The sequence below is a fragment of the Sprattus sprattus genome (genome assembly GCF_963457725.1).
Source record: "Sprattus sprattus genome assembly, chromosome: 7".
NCBI classification, from domain to species: domain Eukaryota; kingdom Metazoa; phylum Chordata; class Actinopteri; order Clupeiformes; family Clupeidae; genus Sprattus; species Sprattus sprattus.
Genome location: NC_137926.1, coordinates 2812467 through 2837261, shown reverse-complemented (window position 1 = coordinate 2837261; position 24795 = coordinate 2812467). Strand labels below are relative to the sequence as shown.

The 24795-nt window shown below is 46.2% G+C and overlaps 1 protein-coding gene across 3 annotated transcripts in view; it reads left to right on the top strand.

The window, feature by feature from the left end:
* Window positions 1-24795, top strand: part of pam (peptidylglycine alpha-amidating monooxygenase) — a 76236-nt gene extending 51441 nt beyond the window's left edge. For 2 of the 3 annotated variants that reach the window (XM_080842505.1, XM_080842506.1), the window contains exons 15-26: window positions 1247-1555; window positions 4581-4710; window positions 7974-8090; window positions 8615-8687; window positions 8864-9074; window positions 9839-10042; window positions 11867-11985; window positions 18204-18303; window positions 19825-19878; window positions 21198-21587; window positions 22345-22404; window positions 24451-24795. In XM_080842505.1, the coding sequence (XP_080698631.1) occupies window positions 1247-1555; window positions 4581-4710; window positions 7974-8090; window positions 8615-8687; window positions 8864-9074; window positions 9839-10042; window positions 11867-11985; window positions 18204-18303; window positions 19825-19878; window positions 21198-21587; window positions 22345-22404; window positions 24451-24647 (1964 nt within the window). In that variant the 3' untranslated portion in view covers window positions 24648-24795. The remainder of the gene's footprint in view (window positions 1-1246; window positions 1556-4580; window positions 4711-7973; window positions 8091-8614; window positions 8688-8863; window positions 9075-9838; window positions 10043-11866; window positions 11986-18203; window positions 18304-19824; window positions 19879-21197; window positions 21588-22344; window positions 22405-24450) is intronic. The other variant, XM_080842507.1, reaches the window with a different exon arrangement.

Here is a 24795-nt window from a genome sequence, read left to right as displayed (position 1 = left end):
ACTCACACACTCACACACACACACACGCACACGCACACACACACACACACACACACGTTCTTGATATGCGGCGCGGATCTCTGTCTGAGACGGAGGAGGTCTCTGGGATGTTTTAATGAAACGTGTTGGAAGCCAGAGCTGTGCTTTTTAATGAGGAGCTGACCTTTTCTCTGGCGAAGGGGCTGTCATGTACAATGACACTGTGCCTCCCGCAGCATTGTGGGTAGGGGAGGAATAATGGGAGGAGTAGGGAAGCCGCCCAGAATGAAAGATCCGTCCCGAGTATTGTATTGCATCTCGGATTCCGGAGTAGTAGAGCTCTCTCAAGCTTATCTTAACCAGTTCGTCATGTCAAGTTTAAATAGAATACGCCTTTAAAAGCGTATCAGAGTATACTGCTCAAAGAAGGGTCAAAACAAAAAGAAAAAAAGAATCCCTGAATAACTCTACTTTTAATTGAATTGACCCTAATCTCTTAACAGTATTTGTTTACTGGATAGGGACTCAGGGAGGAAGTTATCTGGTATATGTTGTGAGCCACAGAGTCATTTGCCTCCTCCTAGAAATGCCTTTCTGTACCTGTATATGTCTTTATGTCTTTATTCTATCTCTCTCCTTCTTTATGTCTTACGCTATCTCTCTCCTTCTCTCTCCTTCTTTATGTCTTACTCTATCTCTCTCCTTCTCTCTCCTTCTTTATGTCTTACTCTATCTCTCTCCTTCTCTCTCCTTCTTTATGTCTTACTCTATCTCTCTCCTTCTCTCTCCTTCTTTATGTCTTACTCTATCTCTCTCCTTCTCTCTCCTTCTTTATGTCTTACTCTATCTCTCTCCTTCTCTCTCCTTCTGTAGTTAACGTCAACAGACCACTTTTATCTGCTCTGCACTGTCTGTGCAAATGTCATTCTTTACCGCATTTCTTTTGTTAGAGTTACTTGAACGATCTAACCTGATTATATAGTTTGTGTGAAATAAAAATCTGGTCAGCGCATGATTCAGCCTGGTGGCTTTTAATATGGCTACCAGTTTGTTTTAGAGAACCCATTATGTAGACGACCTTAAGAAATCTGTGAGAGAATGACATCACCTTGCAAGTCTTAGACACTTGTGTTTCTTTCTTCTCCACGTAATTCACACCACCCACTCTTGTTCTTCTTCTCTTCTTCCCCCTCTCTCTCTCTCCCCCTCTCTCTCTCTTTTCCTTCTGTTGTTGTTTTTCTTTTCTTTTCCCTCTCGCCCGTTGCAGGTGACTTCTATTCCCTCCTCTCCAAGCTCTTAAAGGGGAGGTCGGACGTTGTCCGCGTGCATAAGTATGACCCCAGCGAGGTCGCGCGGGCCCGGGCCGATCTTCTCGACAGCTTTATGCAAAAGAAAAACCTGCCAGTGCAAGGATGGGCCAGTGCAAGGATAGGCTACAATGAGAGAGGCAATCCTGTTCTGGTGAGGGACAGGGTACACAAGTTCCACCAGTTAGAGCCTACTGTCAGGCCGTCTACGAGCAGGATTATGCCCGTCGTGCGGCCTGCTACTGTCGTGGCCAAGGCCGATGACACAGGTGGGTTGATTCTTCTCAAGGGTGGGAGGGGGGAGGGAGGGGAGGGGAGGGGTGTGGAGGCAGAGCATCTTAACACCGCTTTGAAGGCGAAATCGATTGCTTTTCATCTAATCCAATCCATACAAGCTTTTGTTGTTGAATTCATCGCGGGTCACACGCCATTCGATCTCATTGTCGTCATTATGCCTCTGATGTCCGAATCAATTGCGTTTCCATGCCGCCCGGGCCGCCTCATCAACGACACGCTGGCAGGAGGTCACACGTGTGTGTGTGTGTGTGTGTGTGTGAGCTGAGTCACATGACTTTGGCGTGTCGTTGGGCTGGATACAGTTTAGATGCAGTAAGAATCAGACGATGTTGGAATGGAATAATGATTTAACTTAAACGAGATTGCTGATTTAAATGATAGACAAAAAAATCATGGTGGTTGGACCGGCACCAAGTTTCCCCAGTTTGTTAACAACGTTCAGTGCTTGAGTGCAAATGCTAATGCTTGCCTGGCTAACATTGGAAAAACAAGCCACTGGCATGGCAGACCCAGCACATACTCGTTAAGCATTTCACCCCCGTAGAATCAAGAGCACGTTCAGTGAGCGCACTTGTGTGTGTGTGTGCAGTTAGTTAAGGGCTCTACTGGGCTTGTGTGTGTGCGTGTGCGTGTGTGTGTGTGTGTGTGTGTGTGTGTGTGTGTGTGTGTGTGTGTGTGTGTGTGTGTGTGTGTGTGTGTGTGTGTGTTCTAGGGTCTGCCTTCACTTCCCATGTGAAATTTTCTGTGACATCACAGGATGCTTCCTATTGGCTTGCCATGACGCCGCTATTGATCCAGTTCAGAGATTCAATTACCAAGGTGAACAGACGGAGAGAAATTACATTTCATGCATCCCCCAACCCCCCCCCCCCTGCTCCCTCCCCCCCCGCTCCCCCCCCGCTCCCGGTGTGAGAGGCGAGGATCTCTTTGCCGGGTCGAATAATTGTTATTCCCCATGAGATGTTTCCCAGGAATAACAGGAATAATTCATGGAAGCGTCTCTTCCCACTCTGTGTGAGGCTTCGGAGTCTTGCTCTGGGCTCTGTCCATGGACTGCTACCAGGTGGCAGGAAATGGAGAGGCACAAGTTGATTGCTTTTTCCCCCTTTTTTTCTTTTTTTAATCGGCCTACCTTGTGTGAGCTGGTAGGACATGGCTTCATATGGGTTGACAAGCAGGCGTCGCTAGCTGCTTTTGTTGCCTTCTGTCAAAGACATGGGGGTGAGGGGGGGGGGGGGGGTGTATCATGTGCTATGGTAGCTATCAGTATCCAGAGCTTTTGATCACTGGATATTTGTTTCAGGCCATTTCATTTGTATCTTCCGTTAGCAACAGACATGGCCAGATATTATTTAAATACTGGATAGTCTTTCCCTGGCAAGACTCTTAAGTCTCTGTTAATCCATCTCAAAAACACACGCTGCCGCCACCATTGCTTTCAATGCAACTCATTTCCTTCATTTAGGGCTCATGAACTGCACCACAATTGCACCACAGTTTACCAGGCTTCTGACCAGTCAATGTGTTTCTTTTCTTTTCTTTTTTAATCAGTAAATAGCAGTTTTACGATAATCATCCATCGTGGACATCAGCCATTTTATTTTCATGCTGCAGCTCTCCAGACGTGCTCTTACAGCGTTCCCCCTCCCTTGGACATGTTGTTTACGGGACGCAGTTGATTTTTAATAGGTGCATTCTCGGAATTTCTTGGCATTGTTGTTGTCAATTCTAGAGCGTCTAAATCTCTGAGATGGAATGGAGACGGTCATTCTTTTGGCCGTGTTGTTGTCTGGACTTGGCTTACCGCAAGCCTCTCCCACAGACCAGAGCTAATTAGAAAGACCAATAGTTTGTGGAGTTTAACACTGGCTGCGGACATCAGCTGCGGTCCAAAATGAGGCCTGAATCTCGTATAAAGTGTTTGTTTTTTTCGCTTCCTTTTGCATGCGTGTGATTTCTACTCTGCATGATGCTTACTTCGGCAAAAATGGAATCTTCAGAATCGCAATGCTTCCAATTTCAAACCAGCACTCTCTCTGCCGAATGGAAGATCCCAGTTTCTAACTGATAAAATGATTCTTCCGTGTATCTCAACGTTAACCCTTATAAGTACTGCTAGACATCCTATAGTGGCATGTCTGTGTAAGTAGCCAGTAGATTCTTGAAATGTCCTAGCAACACATTTGAAGTCAGGCACCACTTTGTACAGAGTGTATCTCAAAAGGAGCTTTTTTGATTAATTTCAGTGTCTTAGTAGACGTTACAGATCTTTGATGTCCAAACTACTTAACACTGACTATGAAAAACAAACACGTACGAAAGACTTAATTACTCACCATCACAGTCTGTTTACCTTTCAAGAACTTTATCACGATTCACGTGGCATGTAACACACAAACTTGTGGCGGGTTAACTGGACTGGACCAATCAGATCGCTCCCAACCCATCCCAGCTAGACATGAGACAGACGGAGGAATCGGTCATGAAGACTCTCAGGGCCTTCTGCGTCATCCATGTCCTTACACATGTCCTTGCCTTTTGGTCTTCCCCTTGTTAGGACGAGGTTATGAAACAAACATGGTGGTTATTAAGCAAGTTACTTTAAGAATCTGAATCAGGGGCAGGGATGAGATATGAAACAATCATGGTGGTTATTAAGCAAGCTACTTTAAGAATCTGAATCAGGGGCAGGGATGAGATAGGGATAGGGCTCTTCATCTTTAAGAATCTGAATCACAGGCAGGGATGAGATAGGCATGAGGCTCTTCATCTTTGGTATGATTTTTGCATGGAAACTTTGCACATTGTAAAGCACAAGCATACTCCCATCAGCTGCGGACCTCTTACCTGTGTGTAGCATTGCTTTGGTTAATGTTGTTGTTATTGTTTGTTGTTGTTATTGATATTGTTGTTGTTGTTATTCTTGTTGTTGTTATTATTGTTGTTGTTGTTGTGCAGGCCTCTGAAGTGCTGTGCTGTGCTGTGTTCTCTCCTCAGGGGCTCATCTGGAGGAGGTGGCCGAGTGGCCCGAGGCGCCGCTGCAGCTGGGTCAGGTCTCCGGTCTGGCCATGGACCCCAACGACAACCTGCTCATCTTCCACCGCGGCGACCACACATGGGGGAGGAGGTGAGTGCCCCCCCCCCGTGCCCACCGCATAGCCCCACACCCACCCCCCCACCCCCCGCCCACGCCCCGTGCGTCATCGTGACGTCTTCATTTGTGATCTGAATTGCTCTCTGCCTCTCTTTCTCGACGAGAGCCGAGGATTCTCTCCACAGTCTGGCCTCTAATGTCCTCTGGCCCTGCGATCCACAGATGGGGCAAGGACACATTATTCTCTTTGGCTCGGTTCTACACTGAATCAAACATATTCAGGTTTTTTTTTTTTGCATTTCCCTTAAAGGCCCTGCGTCTGAGTCTGAATTCATTGCAAGCTGCCGTGCTCTCTCTCCGTGTTTATTTCATTACTTAAAAGCTGTTTGTACTTGGTGGGAGTGAGGCCGTATTTGAACTGAAGTCATTAGATGTGTTTGGAGCCGCTGTAGGGCTGCAGTTTCACTGTCATTAAGCTAGCAGTGTGCATGTGAAGTGCATCTGGGCTCCCAGGGTGCTAGCATTAGCATAAATTGAGCTCTATCTAGGCCAGGGCAAGCAATGAAAGACACTTTGGTGGTGATGGCGGTGGCCTTTTATGAGTAGCTCATTATTTGCCCGGATGCTTTCCAAATGAAATGCCCGAGAGTCTCAAAAGGCCTCGTCCCTTTTAATAATGGCTCCACAAAATAGAACCCTGCCTTGGCCGTGTGCAGTAATTTTGCCACGGTCAGCAATCCTGCTTTGCAACTGCACAACAAGATGTGTATTACTGTTGCAGTTTGTGTTTAAAACCCCTCTGAGAAGGAACCATTAAGGTTTCCCAAGCAAGACTGGACCTCACAGAGGGGATGAGCAAACTAATTAAACTAGTGGACCAAAACATTTTCAAAGAAATTCCGAGAGGCAGTTTCATTCAGCCGCAGTTGGTATTCCCCAAAGCGAGATGACTGCAGAATCACCTGCGAGGCGAGGCTGGATGAGGCCCGGCCCACGCACGGCCCAGGTCTGGCCCAGGTCTGTTGTGGACCCGTTACAGAGTCGGAACACCATTTGGGTCGGAGGAGCTGATGACCAGGCATCCATTCACATGGGCAGGGCTATGACCCCCCCCCCCCCCCCCCTCTAATTGTTGCGGAAATCTCAGAGGAAAAAGTGAGCTAATCACTTGGTGTCCAATCTTGATGTCCTCTATATTGTGGAGGTGCGTGTGGATGTGGTGTATATTGTGAAGGTGCTGGTGCTTGTGTGGAGGTGCTGGTGCTTGTGTGGAGGTGCGTGTTGATGTGGTGTATATTGTGGAGGTGCGTGTTGATGTGGTGTATATTGTGGAGACGCGTGTTGATGTGGTGTATATTGTTGAGGTGCGTGTTGATGTGGTGTATATTGTGGAGACGCGTGTTGATGTCCTCTATATTGTGGAGGTGCGTGTTGATGTGGTGTATATTGTGGAGGTGCTTGTTGATGTGGTGTATATTGTGGAGACGCGTGTTGATGTGGTGTATATTGTTGAGGTGCGTGTTGATGTGGTGTATATTGTGGAGGTGCTGTTGATGTGGTGTATATTGTGGAGACGCGTGTTGTTGTCGTGTATATTGTTGAGGTGCGTGTTGATGTTGTGTATATTGTGGAGGTGCGTGTTGTTGTCCTATCTTGATGTGGTGTATATTGTGGAGGTGCGTGTTGTTGTGGTGTATATTGTGGAGGTGCGTGTTGATGTGGTGTATATTGTGGAGGTGCGTGTTGATGTGGTGTATATTGTGGAGGTGCTGTTGATGTGGTGTATATTGTGGAGGTGCGTGTTGTTGTCGTGTATATTGTGGAGGTGCGTGTTGATGTGGTGTATATTGTGGAGGTGCGTGTTGTTGTCCTATCTTGATGTCGTGTATATTGTGGAGGTGCGTGTTGATGTGGTGTATATTGTGGAGGTGCTGTTGATGTGGTGTATATTGTGGAGACGCGTGTGGATGGCGTGTATATTGTGGAGGTGCTTGTTGATGTCGTGTATATTGTGGAGGTGCTTGTTGATGTCGTGTATATTGTGGAGGTGCTGGTGCTTGTGTGGGGTGCGTGTTGATGTCGTGTATATTGTGGAGGTGCTTGTTGATGTGGTGTATATTGTGGAGACGCGTGTGGATGGCGTGTATATTGTGGAGGTGCTTGTTGATGTGGTGTATATTGTGGAGGTGCTGGTGCTTGAGTGGGGTGCGTGTTGATGTGGTGTATATTGTGGAGACGCGTGTTGATGTGGTGTATATTGTGGAGGTGCTGGTGCTTGTGTGGGGTGCGTGTTGATGTGGTGTATATTGTGGAGGTGCTGGTGCTTGTGTGGGGTGCGTGTTGATGTGGTGTATATTGTGGAGGTGCTGGTGCTTGTGTGGGGTGCGTGTTGATGTGGTGTATATTGTGGAGACGCGTGTTGATGTGGTGTATATTGTGGAGGTGCTGGTGCTTGTGTGGGGTGCGTGTTGATGTGGTGTATATTGTGGAGGTGCGTGTTGTTGTCCTATCTTGATGTGGTGTATATTGTGGAGGTGCATGTTGTTGTCCTATCTTGATGTCCTCTATATTGTGGAGGTGCTGTTGATGTGGTGTATATTGTGGAGGTGCTGTTGATGTGGTGTATATTGTGGAGGTGCTGTTGATGTGGTGTATATTGTGGAGGTGCGTGTTGATGTGGTGTATATTGTGGAGGTGCTGTTGATGTGGTGTATATTGTGGAGGTGCTGTTGATGTCCTCTATATTGTGGAGGTGCTGTTGCTTGTGTGGGGTGCTTGTTATGCACGGCCCACTGCACAGGGAGGTTCATCTGGAGGCCATAGGCGCAGCAGAGGAGAGGAGAGGAGAGGAGAGGAGAGGAGAGGAGAGGAGAGGAGAGTGATGGATCAAGGACTCTGTGTTTATGCATGAGGATGCAAATATGCCTCGGCCCCAAAGACAGCCTCACACCCGGAGCTTAGTGTGTGTGTGTGTGTGTGTGTGTGTGGAGTGGGGGCTTAGCTCACGGGGTCTGGGCTCTCTTTAAGTCAGAGGACTGAGGAGGAGAGGGGAGAGGAGTGGAGACTTTGGCTGTCTGCGCAACTAAATGTTCTGCTAGGTTTAATTACTTGTTTAATTTGTTATCGTAATTTTTTTAATGAGCTTTTTGCTCTGTGGATTAAGTGGGTTTAGCTGTTTGGAAATATATATATATAAATATATATATTTTTTTTTTTTGTAAAAAAAGAACTTGTGGATGACATTGTGTACATGTGTAACGGACACACTTTTTCTATGTTTGCTCTCTGATATGCAGGTCCTTTGACAACCAAGGGAGATACCTGGAGCGATCGTTTGGACCCATCCGGCAGCCCACCATCCTGGTTGTGGACCCTGCCAAAGGCAAAGTGCTGCAGGCTTCAGGCAGGAACATGTGAGTGAGGCCTTTAAGGAAGAGCCTGGAAGGAAGTACCGTGTGCTTGATCTAAAACAGATGGAGCTTTCAGACGTGCATTTAACCCTGTTTCTAATTTGTGATAAAACAAAGGAGCTTTCAGACGTGCATTTAGCCCTGTTCTAATCTGTGATGTAACAATGAAGCCTGTTCTAATCTGTGATGTAACAATGGAACCTGTTCTAATTGGTGATAAAACAATGGAACCTGTTCTAATCTGTGATGTAACAATGAAGCCTGTTCTAATCTGTGATGTAACAATGAAGCCTGTTCTAATCTGTGATGTAACAATGGAACCTGTTCTAATCTGTGATAAAACAATGGAACCTGTTCTAATCTGTGATAAAACAATGGAACCTGTTCTAATCTGTGATAAAACAATGGAACCTGTTCTAATCTGTGATAAAACAATGGAACCTGTTCTAATCTGTGATAAAACAATGGAACCTGTTCTAATTGGTGATAAAACAATGGAGGAACTCTCTTCTTCATTTCATTTGTAGGTTTTATCTGCCACATGGCATCACCACCGATAAGGACAACAACTACTGGGTCACTGATGTAGCACTTCATCAGGTAAACACTCGTGTCATGTGACTCGTGTCATGTGACTCGCGGCTTGTGTCTCATGTGACTCATGGCTCATGTCTCACGTCTCGTCATGACACACACACACACACAACACACACACAGCGCTGCTCATGTAGGAGTGGTGATCTCAACGGGTATTCTTTTTTGTTCTGTACTGGCAGGTTATGAAACTAAGCGGCGATGGCAAAGACAAGCCACTGGTGGTCCTGGGAGAGGCCTTTGAACCAGGCAGCGATGAGCACCACTTCTGCAAGCCCACGGACGTGGCAGTGGACCCTGTGACGGGGAACGTGTACGTGTCCGACGGCTACTGCAACAGCAGGATCCTCAAGTTCTCTCCTGACGGGACCTATCTGAAGCAGTGGGGAGCAGGTGAGAACTCACTTAAACACACACAGACACTCAGACAGACACACACAGATACGCACGCACACGCGCACAGACACACACACACACAGACACACACAGACACACACACACACACACACACACACACACACAGGACGTATCTGAAGCAGTGGGGAGCAGGTGAGAACTCACTTAAACACACGCGGACACACAGATACAGTACACACACCGACAGACACTCAGACAGACACACACAGATACGCACGCACACGCGCACAGACACACACACACACACACACACACACACACACACAGACAGACACACACACAGACAGACAGACACACGCAGATACACACACAGGCAGACACTCATATACACACACACAGATACACACACACGCGCACAGATACACACACACACACACACAGATACTCACAGACACACAAACACACACACACACACACACAGTCACACAAACACAGACACACATACACAGACACACATACACAGACAGACACACACAGACAATAACATAAACTGCAGACACACACAGACAGACACAGACACATGCACACACAGACAGCCACACATATACACAGACACACACAGACACAGACACACACACACACATTGTGGGCCATGATGGATGGTGATAGTGATTCCATTATAGAATTTACGAAGCCATTATGGCAACCACAATGTTCCACACGTTTTTTATTGTGAAAGTGTATTGCTGTTCTATTGCCTTGGCTGCAGTCCAAAAGGACCCTCTTTGCCTCCCTTCTAGGGTACACTGACAGCAGGAAGAGACTGCCCTTCCAGATCCCACACAGTCTGGTGTTCCTGCCGGACCGCCGGGAGCTGTGCGTGGCGGACCGGGAGAACGGGCGCATCCAGTGCTTCCTGGCCGAGACGGGCGAGTTCATCAAAGAGATCAAGAAGGAAGAGTTCGGAGGAGAGGTGTTCGCTGTGGCGTACGCCCCGGAACAGGGTAGGTGTATGTATGTGCGTGTGTGTGTGCGTGTGTGTGTCTGTGTGTGCTGTGTGTGTGTGTGTGTGTGTGTGTGTGTGTGTGTATGTGGCGTCTGGGGACTTTGGTCCGGAACATGGTAGCTGTATGTGGTGACTGGGGACTTTGGATCAGTACCATTGTGACACGAAGCTGTAGTCTACTGTAAATAACAACACCAGTGTCGTACTCCGTTAGACCAGGGGTTTTCAACAAGGGGCCCCCTGGTGGTCCGTGACGGCATTGCAGGGGGTCTGCGACATGAGCCTATGTTGATCAGTTCACCATTTTTTTTTTATATATATATATATAAATTTGCTTTGATATTTCAATATATATATCAAAATTTCAACCCTGATAACTGAACATATTTAAGTATTATAGGCAGAATATCTGTGCAGGGGCAGGGGGCATGGCAACTGCGGTTACAAACACGCACGCGTGTCCAGGCCCATCAGTGGGCCGCAAATTACTTTCTAGTCAGAATAGTGGTCCCTGCGTTAGACAATCATCTTGCCTGTTTGTTGTTGTTATTGTTGTTGCTGTTGTTTATGTTATTGTTGTTGTTGTTCTCAGCCACCAAACAAACAAGTACCTTTATCAGCTTCTTCTTCATTCCCTGCTCTAAACCCTGAGAGGCAGTATATTGGCTTTTTTTTAATAAATAAAAGATTTATTTGGCCTATTGTGTGTTTGTCCTCTATAGTCTTATAAAGAGTGTCTGCAGCAGCCGTGGTAATGAAATGAATAGGATTTAATGAGGCCTTACGTGTTACCATTCCCATAATAGCATTTTAATCTGAAAGGCCAAAATATCATGGTATTGATGTACCAGGCCATTAGAACCCTTAGATTGCACAACTGTGGTAAAGGCCTAGCGTACATCATGTAATTGGCCGTTTAACGACGAAATTAACCAGCGGCGTAAAAAACGAATCATCCCTCATTCTGCGATGAAGCAGATTCTCCAGCCTTGATTAGCCAAAACTCATTAGGATTAAGCCAGTGAACACATCAAAGGCACACGCAAACGCACGTCCGCTAACAACAGAGGAGAATATCGCACCGTTCATCACCCCAAACCCCCAGCAACCCCTCCTGACCATGGCCACGCTTCTGAATGGAGCCATCGCGGCCCACTCTTTGATGATGAATGGGAAAAGGGTTCTGATCAATATTAATGCCGGCCCTATAGACCATGGCAGGCTGCTCTGTAATGCTAATCCATTCCACTTTTCTCTCTGCCTCTTTATCCTTCTCTCTCTCTCCATCTCTCCTACTCACTCCATCTCTCTCCTTTTCTCTCTCTACATCTCTCTTTCTCCATCTCTCCTACTCACTACGTCCCTCTCCTTTTCTCTCTCTCCATCTCTCTCTCTCTCTCCCTCTCTCTCTCTCTCTCTCATCTCTCTCTCTCTCTCCCTCCCTCTCCCTCTCTCTCTCCCTTCTCTCTCTCTCCATCTCTCCTACTCACTTCATCTCTCCTTTTCTCTCTCTCCATCTCTCTCTCTCCTTCTCTCTCTCTCCATCTCTCTCCCTTCTATCTCTCCATCTCTCTCTCTCTCTCCCTCTCTCTCTCTCTCTCTCTCTCTCATCTCTCTCTCTCTCTCCCTCCCTCTCCCTCTCTCTCTCCCTTCTCTCTCTCTCCATCTCTCCTACTCACTTCATCTCTCCTTTTCTCTCTCTCAATCTCTCTCTCTCCTTCTCTCTCTCTCCATCTCTCTCCCTTCTCTCTCTCCATCTCTCTCTCTCTCTCTCTCTCTCTCTCTCTCTCTCTCTCTCTCTCTCTCTATCCCTCTCTCTCAGGTGGTCTGATCTATGCTGTGAATGGGGAGTCTCTCTCTGGTGCGTCGGCCCCTCTCAGAGGCTTTGTGGTGAACTATTCAACTAAGGAGATCCTGGACACGTTCAGCCCCGACTCACAGGTTGGTTATACTTAGGTGTTTTGGGTTTTTATTTTCTCTCTTTCTTTCTTTTTGTTTTGTTCTCTGTTTTCTCTTTTTTCTTTTTCTCTCCTTCCTGTTTTAAATGCATCCCTATTGCAAAGCTGAGCTGCCGAGGCGTTCCATTCAGTTGTGTTTGTGTGTGTGTGTGTGTGTGTGTGTGTGTGTGTGTGTGTGTGTGTGTGTGTGTGTGTGTGTGTGTGTGTGTGTGTGTGTGTGTGTGTGTGTGTGTGTGCATCCCTATTGCAAAGCTGAGCTGCCGAGGCGTTCCATTCGGAGCAGACGAGAGCTGTGGGCAGTGTGTGTGTGTGTGTGTGTGTCTGTGTCTGTGTGTGTGTGTGTGTGTGTGTGTGTGTGTGTGTGTGTGTGTGTGTGTGTGTGTACAGTCAGGCGGGCGTCTGGAACAGAGTTGGAGCTGGCAAAGGGGTCCAGGGGTGGAGGGGTGCAGGGGTGGAGGGGTGCAGGGGTGGAGGGGTGGAGGAGTTGAGGAGAGGAGAATTGTAGGGGTGCAGGGGTGCAGGGGTGTTCTTCTTGGCTTTACGGACCTGTCTGGGTTTCTGGGGGGAGCCCTGCACGGTTGTACCTGTCTCCTGTGTGGCGGATGCGGTCGGCAGGCTGGGAGAATGAATGGGAACGCTTGTTCCGAACCTAACTCTGTCTGAAAGGAAAGGAAATGGAAAACTTGTTCCTCCCGTCGGCAGAGCGGCATCTCCAATCTCTCTTTGCACTGAATCATCACCTGAGGGAAAACACATTACATCCTGCAGGAGTTCAGCCATGGCCGACACAATGCCAGGGGTTGAATTGGCTTGACCCTGGCCGATGTCTGTGTCCTCCTTTCCTGAGCTGGTCCTTGATGGTCTGCCTCACTGCTCCCCTCCCTGTCTGGTGCAATCATCTCAGCCTTTATTTACACTGAGGAGTCTAGACTCTAGAGTGATGACATCATCTCAGCCTTTATTTACACTGAGGAGTCTAGACTCTAGAGTGATGACATCATCTCAGCCTTTATTTACACTGAGGAGTCTAGACTCTAGAGTGATGACATCATCTCAGCCTTTATTTACACTGAGGAGTCTAGACTCTAGAGTGATGACATCATCTCAGCCTTTATTTACACTGAGGACTCTAGACTCTAGAGTGATGACATCATCTCAGCCTTTATTTACACTGAGGAGTCTAGACTCTAGAGTGATGACATCATCTCAGCCTTTATTTACACTGAGGACTCTAGACTCTAGAGTGATGACATCATCTCAGCCTTTATTTACAATGAGGAGTCTAGACTCTAGAGTGATGACATCATCTCAGCCTTTATTTACACTGAGGACTCTAGACTCTAGAGTGATGACATCATCTCAGCCTTTATTTACACTGAGGAGTCTAGACTCTAGAGTGATGACATCATCTCAGCCTTTATTTACACTGAGGAGTCTAGACTCTAGAGTGATGACATCATCTCAGCCTTTATTTACACTGAGGAGTCTAGACTCTAGAGTGATGACATCATCTCAGCCTTTATTTACACTGAGGAGTCTAGACTCTAGAGTGATGACATCATCTCAGCCTTTATTTACACTGAGGAGTCTAGACTCTAGAGTGATGACATCATCTCAGCCTTTATTTACACTGAGGACTCTAGACTCTAGAGTGATGACATCATCTCAGCCTTTATTTACACTGAGGAGTCTAGACTCTAGAGTGATGACATCATCTCAGCCTTTATTTACACTGAGGACTCTAGACTCTAGAGTGATGACATCATCTCAGCCTTTATTTACACTGAGGAGTCTAGACTCTAGAGTGATGACATCATCTCAGCCTTTATTTACACTGAGGACTCTAGACTCTAGAGTGATGACATCATCTCAGCCTTTATTTACACTGAGGAGTCTAGACTCTAGAGTGATGACATCATCTCAGCCTTTATTTACACTGAGGACTCTAGACTCTAGAGTGATGACATCATCTCAGCCTTTATTTACACTGAGGAGTCTAGACTCTAGAGTGATGACATCATCTCAGCCTTTATTTACACTGAGGACTCTAGACTCTAGAGTGATGACATCATCTCAGCCTTTATTTACACTGAGGAGTCTAGACTCTAGAGTGATGACATCATCTCAGCCTTTATTTACACTGAGGACTCTAGACTCTAGAGTGATGACATCATCTCAGCCTTTATTTACACTGAGGAGTCTAGACTCTAGAGTGATGACATCATCTCAGCCTTTATTTACACTGAGGACTCTAGACTCTAGAGTGATGACATCATCTCAGCCTTTATTTACACTGAGGACTCTAGACTCTAGAGTGATGACATCATCTCAGCCTTTATTTACACTGAGGAGTCTAGACTCTAGAGTGATGACATCATCTCAGCCTTTATTTACACTGAGGAGTCTAGACTCTAGAGTGATGACATCATCTCAGCCTTTATTTACACTGAGGACTCTAGACTCTAGAGTGATGACATCATCTCAGCCTTTATTTACACTGAGGAGTCTAGACTCTAGAGTGATGACATCATCTCAGCCTTTATTTACACTGAGGACTCTAGACTCTAGAGTGATGACATCATCTCAGCCTTTATTTACACTGAGGAGTCTAGACTCTAGAGTGATGACATCATCTCAGCCTTTATTTACACTGAGGACTCTAGACTCTAGAGTGATGACATCATCTCAGGCTTTATTTACACTGAGGAGTCTAGACTCTAGAGTGATGACATCATCTCAGCCTTTATTTACACTGAGGAGTCTAGACTCTAGAGTGATGACATCATCTCAGCCTTTATTTACACTGAGGAGTCTAGACTCTAGAGTGATGACATCATCTCAGCCTTTATTTACACTGAGGACTCTAGACTCTAGAGTGATGACATCATCTCAGCCTTTATTTACACGGAGGAGTCTAGACTCTAGAGTGATGACATCATCTCAGCCTTTATTTACACGGAGGAGTCTAGACTCTAGAGTGATGCCATCATCTCAGCCTTTATTTACACAGAGGAGTCTAGACTCTAGAGTGATGCAATCATCTCAGCCTTTATTTACACGTCTAGAGTCGAGAGTGAACCATCACAGACCGGCACGCTGGGCTCTCGGCCGTTGTATGAACGGCGAGCCACTAGTCCACCGATGTGCTCCAGTATTAGACAGCACGATTCAGCCTGAGCTCCCTGCTCTATGGAACACGTGCACATGTGCTGCTTTCACATTCCTCCGTAGTAATGCCCTTCTCTGCTGATGCAGCGTTTCACAGTGTCATGCAGTGATGCAGTGATGCAGTGATGCTGTGATGCTGTGATGCTCACTGCAGTGATGCTGTGATGCAGTGATGCAGTGATGCTGTGATGCAGTGATGCAGTGATGCTGTGATAAAGTGATGCTGTGATGCTGTGATGATCACTGCTGTGATGCTGTGATGCAGTGATGCTGTCATGCAGTGATTCAGTGATGCAGTGATGCTGTGATGATCACTGCTGTGATGCTGTGATTCAGTGATGCTGTGATGCAGTAAGGCAGTGATGCAGTGATGCTGTGATGCAGTGATGCTGTGATGCAGTGATGCAGTGATGCTGTGATGCAGTGATGCTGTGATGCAGTGATGCAGTGATGCTGTGATGCAGTGATGCACTGATGCTGTGATGCAGTGATGCTGTGATGCTCTCTGCAGTGATGCAGTGATGCAGTGATGCTGTGATGCTCTCTGCAGTGATGCTGTGATGCAGTGATGCTGTGATGCAGTGATGCTGTGATGCAGTGATGCACTGATGCAGTGATGCTGTGATGCAGTGATGCTGTGATGCTCTCTGCAGTGATGCAGTGATGCAGTGATGCTGTGATGCTCTCTGCAGTGATGCTGTGATGCTGTGATGCAGTGATGCAGTGATGCAGTGATGCTGTGATGCTCTCTGCAGTGATGCTGTGATGCAGTGATGCTGTGATGCTGTGATGCAGTAAGGCAGTGATGCAGTGATGCTGTGATGCTGTGATGCAGTGATGCAGTGATGCAGTGATGCAGTGATGCTGTGATGCTGTGATGCAGTGATGCAGTGATGCTGTGATGCTGTGATGCTGTGATGCAGTGATGCTGTGATGCAGTGATGCTGTGATGCAGTGATGCTCTCTGCAGTGATGCAGTGATGCTCTCTGCAGTGATGCTGTGATGCTCTCTGCAGTGATGCTGTGATGCAGTGATGCTGTGATGCAGTGATGCTGTGATACAGTGATGCTCACTGCGGTGAAGTGACGGTCAAGAGGACTGTGGGCTCCCCATCAGTGACTCAGATTTATATCAATGTATTCAACCAGTGCTAAAGTAATTAACAGTAAAGATGGCTGATCCTGGCATCTCCTTTGATGTCTTATGCTCCACACTCACAGAGTCATGAACATCTACATAATTTAGATCAAACGATTAGATACAGGCAGCCTTATCAGAGCAGGCTTCCATTAAGGAAATCAGCTTTTAGTTTGCCTACTACTGATCAATTTTCAGCTTTTAGTGAACTTACTATCTGACCAATATTCAGCTTTTAGTCAACATACTATCTGACCAATATTCAGCTTTTTGTGAACATACTATCTGACCAATATTCAGCTTTTGGTCAACCTACTCGCTGACCAATCTTCTGGGCTTTTCACTTGTAACCGAAGCATCCCTCTTGGAAATATCTTCCAATCTTGTTGTTGGTGTTTTGTTTGGGACACCCTGATTAAAGCACAAGCATGAGTAATTATCACCGCCTCATTGCCACTGCAATAGCCCCAGAGACACCTGAATTGATTACCGTAGTGTCTCTGTGTGTGTGTGTGTGTGTGTGTGTGTGTGTGTGTTTGTGTGTGTGTGTGTCTGTGTGACTGTGTGTCTGTGTGTGTGTGTGTGTGTGTGTGTGTGTGTGTGTGTGTGTGTGTGTGTGTGTGTGAGTGTGTCTGCGTCTGGGTTTGCGTCTGTGTCTGTGTGTGTGTGGTGTAAGTGAAAGGATTTAATAGAAGTGTTGTCACTTCATAAACAAATGATTGCAGACTTCACGTGCTGCTCATCAATACTGTTTCAGCCTCTACTGTATATCTTCTCTGTTCTCCTAACCCTGTACACACACACACACACACACACACACACACACACACACACACACACACACACACACACACACACACACACACACACACACACACACACACACACACACACACACACACACACACACACACACACTGTTTCAGCCTCTACTGTATATCGTCTCTGTTCTCCTAACCCTGTACACACACACACACACACACACACACACACACACACACACACACACACACACACACACACACACACACACACACACACACACACACACACACACACACACACACACACACACACACACACTGTTTCAGCCTCTACTGTATATCGTCTCTGTTCTCCTAACCCTGTACTGAGGCATCGATCGTCTCGCGTTCTGTGCTGCAGTACACAGCTGATGGGCTTTTAGATACGGGAAAGGTAATCTTTGAGGTTGAGGCACAGTAGCCTGAAGCTTTTGTCACTTTGACTCAACCCCCACCCCCCAAACACAAGGGGGGGGGGGGAGACACACACATCAATGGGACGTTTCTCCCCACACAGCCCCGTACAGGAAGGTTATCAGTAGGGTGTAGGCTAGCTCTGAACAGCTCTGGGCTTGATTGATTTCCCTTGCCCTGATTTTTTTGGCTTCCCTTGCTGATGCCACTTAAAGGATTAAGTCACTCCATCTGAAAGCCTCTTGTTGCTTTCCTCATTTCTTTTTTTTCCTTTTCCATTTATTTTCCTTTATTCCCCCTCTTCCTTTCCCTCTTAGCCTCGTGACGCACTTGACCATGATTTAGTAGCTCTCTCTCTAATCAGATGGCCCCGGGGCTGTTTCATCGGCGTGACAATAAATTCATTATGTGACAGAGCTATTTGGGGTGGCTGCTGCTGCAAGGGCACAGCTCTGTTAAACTACGCAGCCAAGGATTCATTTTAAGAATCTCATTATAATATTATATGAAGTTACTATTAATAAGTCATGTAGCAGTCAGGGAATACATTCTGTATAAGCCAAGGGAGATGTTTCATTCTTAATTGTAAAATGTAAAAAATTATTTTTTTTCCCTAACTCACAACAGAGAAAATTGCAGCATGAAATATTGTTTTATTTTCTTTGTGTTTCATTGTAGGAGTTCAAGATGCCTCACGACATCGTGGTCAGCAGAGACGGGAGTGTTTTTGTCGCAGACGTCGACACCAACTCTGTGATCAAGTTTGTCCCCGGGGGAAGTAAGTTCAAAAAGAAAGAATCTGACATTCTCAATCTCAGCCAGCCCAAAGTGTGTGTGTGTGTCTGTGTGTTGTGTGTGTGTGTGTCTGTGTGTCTGTGTGTGTGTGTGTGTGTGTATGTGTGTGTGTGTGTGTGTGTGTGTGTGTGTGTGTGTGTGTGTGTGTACGTGTACGTGGAGAGTAAGTGTGTGAGCATAACATTCATACACCTTCAAACCAAGCTCGAGGACAGCGATGGTCAAGTTAGGATTTTTGAAACATATCTCTGAGCTCATACCACATTCAGTGAGCTAATCATTTATTGATCATTTTATAGATATTTCTTGGACTTTATGGAATAGTAACAGTACACAATATCTGTGAAGTCTCTGCAACATGATCTCCACAGAATACACATACAATATGCTTAATGGAAATTGTGATACTCCACATGGAAAATGTATGATTTACGGCCATCAGGAAATGGTGTCACGCAGTCTGGATGAATACAGTTATATTTAACATGCAATATTATTCACCGCCACCCATTTACTATCAGAGACACTTTGAATGATCTTACACTTTAGGTCAGTGGTGTAGTCCAGGGTACGGAGTATACCCACTTATTTTTCAGTAAGCGTCGCGTATACCCACTTCTCAAAACAGGGCGTGTATCCTGTGCTGTATGGGCTTCTTTAAAAAAAATAAGAGTATACACTGCAAAAAATGCCCCTCTAGATTTAAGACAAATAATTACATATTTAAGCAGGATTTTGCTTAAAACAAGCAAATTTGGCTGCCAGTGCGTTAAGCAAATTTGGCTTGTTAAGATTTCTTAAAATAAGTAATATTTGCTTGAAATAGGTCAAAATAACCTTACCAAGAAAGCACTAGGTAAGTACAATTTAGCTAGAAACAAGACCAACTAGATTTTTTCATCTCAATATAAGAGTAATAACACTAGGTTAGAAAAGCATTTTTTGCAGTGTACCCACTTCTCCAGGGACCACTACACCACTGCTTTAGGTTATGACTCGTTTTCATTGAAAGTGTACCAGACGAGGCAGGTCTATCTCTTCACTGTGAATCAGTGAAAGAGCTGCAGCCCTGGACTCATCCCTCTCTGTCCTTGGGCAGTGGAGAGAGGCCATCCAACGCACTAGCGCACAGGCCTGGAATGGAAAGCTCTCTTTTACATGAAATAACAGTTGGGTCTGAGCTCCCGCAGCTCAGGGTGAGTGGCCAAGGACATTTCATAGAGAGTCGAGAGCGCTACAGTCGAGGCATTTCTAATGGTGCCTACGCTATGAGGTGGCACTGAGCTGAATGGCAAGTTTTCAGACACAGAGTGGGGATGAATGTGTGGGGAACAGGAACAAAATGGTGGAAGGAGGCTTGCATCGACTGCTTTTCCTTGATGTCGCGCCAGGGTCTGATGTCAGATCAAGGTGCCTGCTGTTGAATGTAATTAGCAAAAAAACTTTGCCACAGTATCAGCCAAAAATTTAACAATTGATTTTCTGTGCCCCCCCCCCCCCCCAGAAGCAGAGCACCGGTCTGTGAAAAAGGGTGGAATTGAAGTTGCGGAAATTGAAGGTACAAAACTTTACCTTTTTACATAGTTTTTTTTTCCTCTTTTTTTCCGCAATACCAAAATAATTTCTTTTGACATTGTAGTTCCATGTGAAATCACTCGCATGATTTTGGTGTAGCCTACTGCAATGACTTGTTTGCTAAACGTGTATGTGCATGGTGAGTAGTTAGGCACACCTTACCTGTAACACACTGGTCATTGGTGAACCATCATCATCATCATGTGTGAGAGTGACTACACCTGGTATTTGACCCATGAAACTCTTGCTGCTGAACCCGCCTCGTTCCCCCCTATGATTAGGGCTTCCCTCGGGCATCTCTTACCCTAACCCATAATTGACGCACACTCAAACACCAAGGCAAGGGGAAGTGAAGTTACTGCTGTTTGACAACACCATCTGGCACTGAAAACAGCATCTATGAGTATATACACAGAATGAACAAGTCGTACTGATTTAAAACCTCTTGTTTCCCCCTCATAGCAGCCTGTGTTACAGGATATTCCCCCTTACCATTCAAATTGATACGATTTAGTGTGAACATGAATTGATTTTTTTTGTAACTTGGTGTGAAAGCAATTTGAACAGTCCTCCATTGAAGATTAAAATGGGTAAAGAAAGACAAGCACGCATGAACACGGAATAATAACAATTTCCCCCGACGCCGACTGTGAATACAAAATCCCCTCCTGCTTTTCGCCCCGCAAAAACCACTGAGGCTTAGCTGCGTTAGTTGGGCCTCCAGTTTTAAAGCAGCACTCAAACATTGGCTCAGTCGTCAAAACTCAGCCTGCCTTCCTCAACGCAGGGAGTAATTAGCTTCAGCCAAAATCCCAAACTGACAGATGTGGAGTTGTCAGAACAAATTAGTATTACAAAGTCTGAAATGCTTAAATAACACAACAAGAAGTCTTTCTGTAAAAAGTAAAAACACAAGTTATTTCTATTCTTCTCTTCTCTTCTTTTCTCATCTTTTGTTTCTTCTCCTCACATGCTCTAATGTTCTCTTCTTTGCTCCTCTCCCCTCTTCTCTTTTCCTCTCTTCTCTTCTCCTCTCCCCTCTTCTCCTCTCCTCTCCTCTCCCCTCTTCTCCTCTCCTCTCCTCTCCTCTCCTCTCCTCTCCTCTCCTCCCCTCCTTTCCTCCTCTCCTCCTCTCCTCCTCTCCTCTCTCCTCTACTCTCCTCTCTCACCTTCTCTTCTTTGCTCCTCTCCCCTCTTCTCCTCTCTTCTCCTCCCTCTCTTTTCTTCTCTTCTCATCTTATATGTCGTCTCCTCACCTTCTCCCCTCTTCTCCTCTCCCTCCCTCTCCTCCGCGCCGCTCAGAGGAGGAGACCATTGTGCAGGCCATCCTGAAGCCCCTCCATAAGGTGTCCCCGCACGTGGCCATGCCAGCTGTTCAGAGGCCTCCTGTGGTGGTGGTCTCACTCAAGCACCTGGACCAGCAGAACCACCTGGACCAGCAGAACCACCTGGACCAGCAGAAACAGCTGACACCGCAGCAGCAGCCTCAGAAGCCAGTCCCCGCCGTGGAGCCGCACAAGCAGGTGGAGCCACACAAGCAGGAGAAGGAGAAGGAGAAGGAGAAGGAGAGCGAGAGCGCGGTCAGGCAGGGCGTGTCCCCGGGCCTCATCACCACTCTGCTGCTGATCCCCCTGGTGATGGTGCTCGCCGTGGGGGTGTTCATCCGCTGGAGGAAGGCCCGCATGTATGGAGGTACGGGCACACCCCGGAATAACATGCTTTACTACGTGTTCAATACTTGTATATGCTTATGTGTTAAATACATGTGCATATATGCTTCACAACGTGTTAAATACATGTGCATATATGCTTATGTGTTAAATACATGTGCATATATGCTTATGTGTTAAATACATGTGCATATATGCTTCACAACGTGTTAAATACATGTGCATATATGCTTATGTGTTAAATACATGTGCATATATGCTTCACAACGTGTTAAATACATGTGCATATATGCTTCACAACGTGTTAAATACATGTGCATGTATGCTTTACTACGTGTTAAATACATGTGCTTATATGCTTTACAACGTGTTAAATACATGTGCATATATGCTTTACAATGTGTTAAATTTATGTGCATATTGTGCATATGTAAAAACTGACACATTGTTTTAAGATTTTGGTACTAGTTGGGTATATGTTTCATGAATTAAGTGGATTAGGAATACAATTATATGTGTATTTAGTTTGTTATGTGTATAAAATGACAGGTTGTCAGAGATGATCTGGACAGGACCCTGTCTGTGTTAACCATGCTTGATATTTTAGGAGAGATTTAATGTGAAAATGACGCTGAGAAAAATTGCAGTTTTGTAATGAATTCTGCTCATTTAGAGGAACATTTAGAGGTCTGTGTGTGTAGTTTGTGTGTGTGTGCACGCATACCACTGGGAATTTATAGTTTAGGTATTTCATCAGTCTCCCTCCCCCCCTGTTCTAGATGGCTACGAGGAAAAACTGGAGCCAAACTCCTCCGGTGGAATCCTGGGAAAGCTGAGAGGTATGTGTCCACACTTCCAAACACTTCCCACCTCACTGAGAAACCTGGCAAAGTTCACATGAAATAAAATGGAGGTTTGCAGCCAGGTGTGCGCCTGATGATGATGTGGAGGGCTAGGTGAATTCATTTGTGTAGTGTAGCCTGCCATCTAGTGGCCGACTCACAGGACTGCAGTTGTAACCCCCCATACCCCCCCATGGGTTCTGACTCCACTCCACAAAGCGAAGCATTTAACCCATTAAAGCGCATCAGCCCAGGCCTGGAGGGCCATCGTCCCTGGAATGAGGCCACTGTGTCACTGTGATCTCCGCTCTCACCATCTGGCCTCACCACACTGCCTGTAGCCTGGAGGGGAGACGCTGCTGCGCTGAAGCCCATCCAGACGTGTGGATAAGGTCACGACCTTTCGCAGGGACTTTCCCAAAGTCAAACCCTCGGCGTGTTAGTTTACTGAAGTTTAACCTTTTAGATGTTCACCTGCTCAGTGCTATCGTGTCAGCAGACGCATCATCCATGTGCCTGCAAGCACCCGTGAAGAACACCCCTGTATAGTGAGGAGGATGGAGACTCTGTTGTATCTATCTATCTATCTATCTATCTATCTATCTATCTATCTATCTCTCTCTCTCTCTCTCTCTCTCTCTCTCTCTCTCTCTCTCTCTCTCTCTCTCTATCTATCTATCTATCTATCTATCTAGCTATAGAACATCCTGTATAGTGAGGAGGGGGGAGACTCTGTGGCACATTCTATCTATCTATCTATCTATCTATACATCTATCTATCTATCTATCTATCTATCTATCTATCTATCTATCTATCTATCTATCGATCTATCTATCTATCTATCGAACACCCTGTATAGCGTGGAGGGTGGAAACTCTGGTGCATTGAGTGCTAATAACACTGTGCTCCTTCATGCAGTTCTCTACAAAGACATAGAAATCTCATGAATTATGTACGATACGATGGATCCTGTTGAATTATTTTCAAAAGGCCTGTGAATTTATTTTCACCGCGGCTCTATGAATATTTCATTCTCACTTAGTTTCCTTGTTCATTTTTCAGCAGTTGTACATAAAGTGCAGGTTTAGCATGAATGTCACGATGAAGCAGGTTAAGCTGAATTAATAAGGCATCGGTGTGAGGTCACGCAAACAGGCCCACTACTGCTCCTGCGTGACTTCTGCTCAGGCCAGGCGATGAAGAGGGGTGAAGACTGGTCTGTGTTAGATGGCTTAACACACTCACTATGATGAAGAGGGGTGAAGACTGGTCGGTTATAGATGGCTTAACACACTCACTGTGATGAAGACTGGTCGGTGTTAGATGGTTTAACACACTCACTGAAAAGGGGTGAAGACTGGTCTGTGTTAGATGGCTTAACACACTCACTGTGATGAAGACTGGTCTGTGTTAGATGGCTTAACACACTCACTGTGATGGAGACTGGTCTGTGTTAGATGGCTTACACACTCACTGTGACGAAGAGGGGTGAAGACTGGTCGGTTATAGATGGCCTAACACACTCACTGTGATGAAGAGGGATGAAGACTGGTCTGTGTTAGATGGCTTAACACACTCACTGGGAGATAGATAGAGTGCCCTTTCAGTTGGCCAGATGTTTGATGCGTCTGCGTCTTGCTTTAGGCTTTGATCCACAATTGTGTCTATTTTTAAAAGGTATGATTTTTTAAAAAGTGTAAAAAGTATACATTTGTTAGAATGGTTAAAGTTACTAAACTCCTGCCTGCTGTGTGTAAGACCAGAAGGGGCCGGCTGTGTGTAAGATCCACAGGATGTTGAACACTGCTGTGTGTAAGACTGCACCCAGTGGGTACTGCCCTATTATCATCTCACCTCCACCTGTGTGTAAGACCAGAGTGTGTTGAATACAGCCCGTGATCATCTCATCTCACCCACACCTGTGTGTGTGTGTGTGTGTGTGTGTGTGTGTGTGTGTGTGTGTGTGTGTGTGTGTGTGTGTGTGTGTGTGTGCGTGTGCGTGTGTTGATGACCTCACCCACACCTATCCTTCTGTCTCACAGGTAAAGCCGCCGGCTCCTTGAACCTTGGCAACTTCTTCGCCACGCACAAAGGCTACACCCGGCAAGGGTTCGACCGGCTGAGCACGGAGGGCAGCGACCAGGAGAAGGATGACGAGGACGCCACAGACTCGGAGAACGAGGAGTACTCTGCCCCCCCACTGCCCCCCATCGCTTCGTCCTCCTCTAAGAGCCCATAGACCCCCCCCCAACCTCCTCCTCCTCCTCTAAGAGCCCATAGACCCCCAACCTCCTCCCCCACCCTCCCATCTCCTCCTCCTCCTCTAAGAGCCCATAGACCCCCAACCTCCTCCCCCACCCTCCCATCTCCTCCTCCTCCTCCTCTAA